We start from the raw sequence: 7,075 nt of genomic DNA, 5'->3' as shown, positions 1-7,075 counted from the left end.
CGAAGTTAATCGATTCGCTAGCGTTGTGTTATCTAGGTTTGATGCTGTTGAGGGTGCCGATTGGGGTTGGAGCATTAGAGAGGTGTGTTTGCTATAATTTTTTGTTTTCATATTTTCAAGTCGGAGTTTACATGGGATGCATGCATCTATATTAACGGAAGTACATGTGTGCGGGAAATGCAGTTGGATACTGAAAGATGAGATCCCCCTAATCAGGGCTATACGGCTTATACCGCAGGATATGAAGGATCGATTGCCCCCGGCATATCACTATGCGTTGGATACGAAAGTATGATTAAATATATATATTATCCCCCATTCACCTTGGGATATAACGCGCGCTGATAAATTGTAACCGTGTGTTATACAGAACGTCCCCACAGGCAACCAACTCCACCGCTCCATCTCAGACCTAGCAACTTTCTACCGTAAAGAATTCGGCGTTCAAATTCCACCGCTGAATGCACCACTCATGCTGTTTACCTATATAAAACAGCTCTCGTTGCCTCGTAAAGGCCCATATTTTCCCATTCCTACTTCCATCAAATGAATGTAATAAGTACTAAAGAAAGCCCCACAGTCGAACCTTTCCCCGTCATCCTTAACCGCCTACAACACCTGGCAAGATTTGACTTCACGTTTTCTTCATTTCTTGCCGCGGCCAGCTCTGTTTCCATCAACAGTACTATCAAAAGAAAACATGGAATGAGGAAGAAGCGAAGGAAATTTCAATACATTAACCTCCCCGAAGTCCAGCTTATATCTCTACTTATCATTACTGTGAAGCTCTTTTATCCCTTCGACGATATTCTAGGTGAAGGAGAGGGCGAAGCCAATGGCAAGGACGAAGGTGCACCAAGAGTGGAGGCGAATGTGAAGCGGTATCCGTACTCATGGCGTGATCCCGCAGCGCAGGTCATGGATTGGAAGGCGTGGATGGGGTTTCAGAGAGATTTTACTGATGGAGTTGAACACGCGGTGGGGAACGGGAAGAAGGGGCCTAAGATGAAGGTGAAAGGAAGGGAGATTGGGGTGCGAGCTGGGGATGTTTTTAACATGGATGGGAGGCAAATTGATGAGTATTTGGATTGGTATGAGCGCATGTGGGGTGGAAGAGCCAGTAGGTCTTTTACCTGATGTTTTTCCTGATGTTCTTTTATCTTTGATTTTGATTTTATGATTCCTTTTGCATGGAAACAAGAGGCATATATATATGCATCATTATCTCGCTAACGTGATGAAATAATTCAAGCTGCGAACCCATTCGCAGACATGTTTCCAACTTCCCGAGAATCAGATACGAATCAACATGACAACGTCAATGAAACCCACAACCAGGAACAGCAGCGGCATCCACAGCAAAATGAGCCTGAGGAGGACGCCTTGCTCACGACAAAACTCCACAGCGCTCTCGGTGAGCTGCGCATTCGCCGTGCAATCGGTCCTGCAAATCCTGCGACTCCTGAGCAACGAGAAACCCAATCACACCCCGCCGGCGCCACCACTACCGTTACAGTCGTCGATATTCCCCGCCCAGGAAATCTCTATAAGCGCTACCGCTATGAAGATCAGCTTAATGAGCGGGCCAGAGCTTTTTATGAGGCGGCTTCAAGGGTCATTGGGGTATCACTAAGGGCGGTGGTTACTGGAGTGTACCAAACAGAGAGGCGGATAAAGGTGGGTATGGCTAGTGCGAGTGTTTCGGGGCAGGACAATGAAGGATGGGATGACGAAGAGGAAGGAGAGGGGGTTGGATACATGGACGGAGATGAAGATATGGAGGAAGCCGAGATACAGTCGTCACAATTATGAACAATCATGTTCTCTGACGGCTATTCTCGTTGTTATGTCATCATGGTCTGTTCTATTGCCACAGGAGATGAAACCTCATGCGAGATATCATTTACTTTAGTTAGTTAAATAAAACTATATTATTTAAAACAATAAAGCACTCGCCAAGGAAAACACTTTATTAATCCATCTTAAAGAAATCATTAATTCACCTAAAGTCATTCATACCTATTAAAATAGAAGTCAGAGATGTCAATTCCCAATTGTAGTATCGATTAGGGCAACATGTTGATTGACCAAAATTGGCAACCTTAGGGCTTAGGGTACGACCTTGTCACGACCCCCACGCGCTAAGCGAAAGAATCTACAAATTGGTCTTGAGCCATCCCAGGTGCCAGAGAGAGGCGAGAACGAACAAACCTATCCAGCGAACTGACGAGTATCAGCAACCAGTAAGTTTGTGTCACTATTATCTGTTTATGCTGGTTTCCAATATGAATCCGATAATATCTAACATGTGCTTTTTTCCTCATAAACAGTGCAGATGTAAGCCCCTCATCGAACCCCAGCCCAAAACACTGGGAGAACAAACCATGTTCTAAACACCACCTGATCACTACCCAAGAAAGAAGAGCAAAACAAATGGAATGGGAAGGCAATATGCTAATCGAGATGTAATTTTTGAAAAACATTAGCTTCGTCAAGACCCTGACGGGCAAGACCATCACCCTCGAGGTCGAGTCCAGCGACACCATCGACAATGTCAAGAGTAAAATCCAGGACAAGGAGGGAATTCCACCCGACCAGCAGCGATTGATCTTTGCGGGCAAGCAGCTTGAGGATGGCCGGACGCTTAGTGATTATAACATTCAGAAGGTAGGGTTTCTTTTATTCTTCCTGGGGTAGTTTGGGGGGAGGTTGTCTTGAAGCGATTGAACTCTGGTGGCAAACTGAGTATTGGAGGTGGATTGTCGGAGAGGAACGCATGAAATTAATTCTCTTGGTTTTAATGCTTTAAGGAGCTGAGAATGTTCTTCTGAATGTTGATGATGGGCGGAGGGTTCGAATCGCACCATTTGAAAGGTGGGTCCGGCGTTGGAACATGGGAGGATAACGACTTGCATCTATGAAATTTTGGCTAAATTGGAAATGGCTTTACTAACTCCGCGCTCAACCTAGGAATCTACCCTCCACCTCGTCCTCCGCCTGCGTGGTGGTATCATCGAGCCCTCGCTCAAGGCCCTCGCCAGCAAGTATAACTGCGACAAGATGATCTGCCGGAAGTGCTATGTAAGTTTCACTTTGGGCTCGTCCCTCTCTCTCACACAGTCTCATTTTTTGTTTCCTCTCACTTTCTATCGGCCGGAAAAACCAGATCCCCTTCCACGTTATCAGAAAATATATCACTAGAAGAAGTAACTGACAGTAATTCGCCCACAGGCCCGCCTTCCACCCCGTGCCACCAACTGCCGAAAGAAGAAATGCGGTCACACCAACCAACTGCGACCAAAGAAGAAGCTCAAGTAGATTTAGTTATAATTGTTTTCAATATTATCGGTTGTCTGGTTTCGCTATTATGATTGTCCTTCCTTCCATTTTTTTCCCATTTCCTCCTCATTTTCCTCATTTGACGGGGTGTGTAGGTGGTGGGGGTTGGTTAAGTCATGGATGTGTTCGGTTTTGAAGGTCGATTTGACCCACTAACCTGCATGTTGCATGTAACGTGGATCTTTGCGGCGTTTTATTTCCCACTGGGGATAAAGGTGGATTTTAAAAAGAAACAATAAAGTATTAAACTTTGTCCCTATAAGAAAAGCCCTGAAGAATCTACAACCTTCGGAATTTCGATTTTCTCCCTTTCTCTTCTGCCCCGGATGGTTAAAAATCCTTATCTCGCCCACGTGGATAAACGAAAGAGGAGTCTATCTCAGTCGCGGCGTTAAGGGACAGGCAGATGCCATACCCGAATCAAGTTCATAGGCCCATCCACTCTGGGGTTCCTTTTGTTCTCTATCTAAAAATCATATATATCACCACGCCTATCTAAGGCTGGAGGTGACGCAAATACAAAAAAAGGAAAAGATAAGCAAAGGAAACCGACAGCGTCCTAAAAGTACATATCCCCGATCCGCTTGATGGATATAGGAACAAAAACAACAAAATAGACAATATTACGTTGTAACAAGTAATCAGATGATAGAGAGAAAATCATCATAGCTGTTTTTCAAAAAGGTGAGTAGTTGAGGGAGGGGTGTATTAGAGAAGGATTATCCCGGTCACAGTGATATCACGGTAGCGTGTTCATATCCCATAACGCATCCGCCCCCGTTTAATCATCTTTGGTATCGTCCTTCTTATCGCCGTCCTGATCCTGATCCTTATCCTTATCCTTATTCTTGTCTGACACTGGGCTTCCGTGGCTAAACAAGTAACGCAAAGTTTAGCAAAAAGGAGAAAAAAGGGGGGGAAGAAAGGAAAGAAAGGAGGTCGAGGAAGCAAGACAAAGAAAAGAGCTCAAACACTCACGCAAAAAACAGGATCTTAATCGCAATCGCCAATCCCACATGTAGCAAAATAACCGCAATCAACAGTACTCTACTAGTCTTTGCATCCGTCGCACTGAGAACAGGATACATATTCCGCAACAGGAAAAACACCGACCACCCATACCCCACACCCACCAGCACCCAATTCAGCGCCGTCAATGGACTCCAACTCACCAATGCCACCGCAATCCACACCATATTTGAATACCCGTATAGCGCCCAGCACTCCACAAGATCCGCACCACTACCCCCACCCGCACTCGCAAACCATCTCAACGCCCCCCACAGCGCAATTGGGATGATGCCCGTGTATCCATAGACCAGCCCCGCGGCACCAGACAACAGGCGGAAATCGTACTCGAAGTGCTTCTCATCCTTCCGGGCTAGGTATTGCGAGACAGTACCCGTGAGAAACAGGATGACGACGACAGTCGTGGCGATCCAGAAGGGTCCATAGAGATCGGGGTTGCCGTCGAGGACGTCTAGGAAGTTCGTGCGTGGGTAGAGGGCCGCGACGCAGCGGCGGAGGACTTCGGAGGTATCGACGTCGAAGAATTGGGAGTAGTAGGCTAGGGTCCAGAAGCGGTATTTGGATGGGATACCGCTGGGAGAGCTTGCTTTGGAGGGCGAGAAGAGGATCCGCCTGCGCCTTCTAGGAAAGGTGATGTATCGACCTGGTGGGGTTTGGCTGCGCTGGGGTTTTCTTCGAAGTCTATATACGCAGAGCAATGTCAGAGACGAGATTTATAGAGAGTGATTGAATGTTCGCTTTGTCGTATTTTGGGGGGGTTGGATGCTAAGACGTACTTGATGCGTGGAATTCGAGGTCTTCTTGGAGGTCGGTATGCCCAAGGTCACCCTGTTAGGATAGTTAGAAAATAAATTCAAAGGTCAAAAAAATACGGTATACACGTATCGTAATCACCTCAGCATCGACGTCGACTACAACATCGTAACCCCGGTTGGCCATGTTGCTGTTTGACTATGTGATGTGGTTGATGTTGCAAGCGTTGCCAGATAATGTATCAGAATCGAGATGAAGCTGGGAAGCAACGTCATGCTTATTGCCACGCATAGGTGGAATATTCACTTTAAAAAAGGCTTCCCCCAACGCAACGCAGTATCAAAATAAACGATAATGTTTGCGATAGGAAGTAATAATAATAATATAGATATAGAGCCATCAATAAGTAACCCAAGTCCAATCCGGTCCCTAATTAATATACAATACAAATCCTTTATGGGTTTAACCCCGACATCCAACGCCTACAGCCGTTGAAAGGCACTCCTAAATCGTCCCCAAAAAAGCCGCCAAACAGGCATGGTACTGCTCTCGTTCTTCATAATCCAGTATGAAAGAACACCAACAAATACGGCCAATCCAATCGAACCCGCGGGTCGTCTATACTTCCACATTACCCGCACAGCCTTCTCCCGTAGCTCCCCCCGCCGTATATCTCGTTTCTGCTGTTCTAGCAGCTCCATCGCTTCCTTTGGTATCGCCTGTAGACTAAGATCCCGTGACGTCTTAAGCACGCTACTTCGGGGGATTTTCTTCCATACGCGAAAGGGCAGTTTCTCGGGCGGATGAGTAGAGTACAACTCCATGGTGCTGGAAATCAGGCCGTCGAGCTTTATTGGGTGGGGCAGTTTCGAGAGTGTGAAATGAATCATTTCCGGCTCGTCAAGGGGGATTTCGAAGAGTTCCTTTTTCCGCGAGAGGATTACAGCGGCAAAGAGGTATATGGATACGACGGGTTCGTGGGACAGAATGAAGTCATATAATCTAGCTATGTCTGAGTATTCTTGGATATCATGGGCAAATAGGGTAAGGGTTGCTGCAAGGGCGAAGAAGGGTTTCGTGCCAGACAAATGGCGGTATAGTTTGCGGTCGGAGGAGTGGATGATAGCTGGGATGAGATGGAGGTGCTTAAGTGCTGGTGCCAGCGTTGGGAGCATGTAATCCCGTATCCGGAAGAGGGATATTCGCTCAAGTGCGCTGCTAGCTTGCTCGACACCGAGGACCAGTAACAGGACTTGTGCGATGTCATGGTAGCCTTGGAAATAGCATAACATGGGATATTTTCTGAGGATTTTAGTTATCAGTTCTGATAGTTGTTTCTTTTTCCCATCTAGCTCCTTTTCGCTTTGGCCTGCAGATTTACGTCAGTGGCTCTCCCATTTTCTATTTTATTTTTCAGACAAGTTTAGGTTTTGACTAATGCAGTGGTCCATACAATTTGGGTAATGTACAAAGGACCGATCAACATCCAATTTCACCTGCTCCTCATCGTCATGTACAGGCATTTTTGTCCACTCGGAGCCTGTGGGATGATTTGAGTTGGGATCGTATCCCAATAGGATAGGCCCTAGATCGTAGTGATGTGAGTTTCTGAATAGATATAAACTTTGGATTATCATGGAGGGGAAGAAATGGATTGGAAAGGAAATCTTACACGCAGCCTGGCGGAGATCATCTTGCAGTAAGCCTCCCTCTGATAAGCAAAGAGAGGCCAGTGCATGTATATCTCTGGTTTCGCAAGCACGAAAGATTTCGTCCCGCTTTTTTCCATTGAAATTTGGAGTAGTTTGGATATCAGATGTCTCACTGCTCAGCCTTGACGCTATTCGGCGGCCCGGGATCGACGAATTTTTGTCGCTATCCATGGGATTCGTAGAATATCCCCAAAAGTGGAGATTCGCCTAGATTGTGTGTGTGGGGGCGGGGGAGGGGGGGG

The 7,075-nt window shown here is 46.4% G+C and overlaps 4 protein-coding genes across 4 annotated transcripts in view; 2 read left to right on the top strand and 2 right to left on the bottom strand.

Moving 5' to 3' along the window:
- Positions 1–705: 705 nt before the first annotated feature.
- On the top strand, positions 706–1,812 carry HCAG_06020 (predicted protein; the record flags this gene model as incomplete). Its single annotated transcript, XM_001538365.1, has 2 exons — positions 706–1,120; positions 1,271–1,812. 2 exons carry the CDS (start codon positions 706–708, stop codon positions 1,810–1,812), a joined length of 957 nt encoding a protein of 318 aa, XP_001538415.1.
- Positions 1,813–2,242: 430 nt separating this feature from the next.
- On the top strand, positions 2,243–3,318 carry HCAG_06019 (ubiquitin-60S ribosomal protein L40 fusion protein; the record flags this gene model as incomplete). Its single annotated transcript, XM_001538364.1, has 5 exons — position 2,243; positions 2,331–2,337; positions 2,487–2,667; positions 2,971–3,081; positions 3,232–3,318. Coding segments are annotated over 5 exons (387 nt in total).
- Positions 3,319–4,120: 802 nt separating this feature from the next.
- HCAG_06018 (conserved hypothetical protein) lies at positions 4,121–4,535 on the bottom strand (the record flags this gene model as incomplete). The annotated part of the gene is made up of 2 exons (XM_001538363.1): positions 4,121–4,211; positions 4,318–4,535. 2 exons carry the CDS (start codon positions 4,533–4,535, stop codon positions 4,121–4,123), a joined length of 309 nt encoding a protein of 102 aa, XP_001538413.1.
- A 1,068-nt stretch (positions 4,536–5,603) lies between these two features.
- HCAG_06017 (conserved hypothetical protein) overlaps positions 5,604–7,075 on the bottom strand; it is a gene marked incomplete at both ends in the record, with an annotated part of 2,235 nt that continues 763 nt past the window's right edge. Inside the window, 2 exons of the mRNA XM_001538362.1 lie at positions 5,604–6,490; positions 6,575–6,706. Coding sequence (XP_001538412.1) covers positions 5,604–6,490; positions 6,575–6,706 — 1,019 coding nt within the window. The remainder of the gene's footprint in view (positions 6,491–6,574; positions 6,707–7,075) is intronic.

Source organism: Histoplasma capsulatum, genomic scaffold (assembly GCF_000149585.1).
Source record: "Histoplasma capsulatum NAm1 scaffold_7 genomic scaffold, whole genome shotgun sequence".
Taxonomy (NCBI): Eukaryota; Fungi; Ascomycota; class Eurotiomycetes; order Onygenales; family Ajellomycetaceae; genus Histoplasma; species Histoplasma mississippiense.
This window is presented reverse-complemented; position numbering and strand designations above follow the sequence as displayed.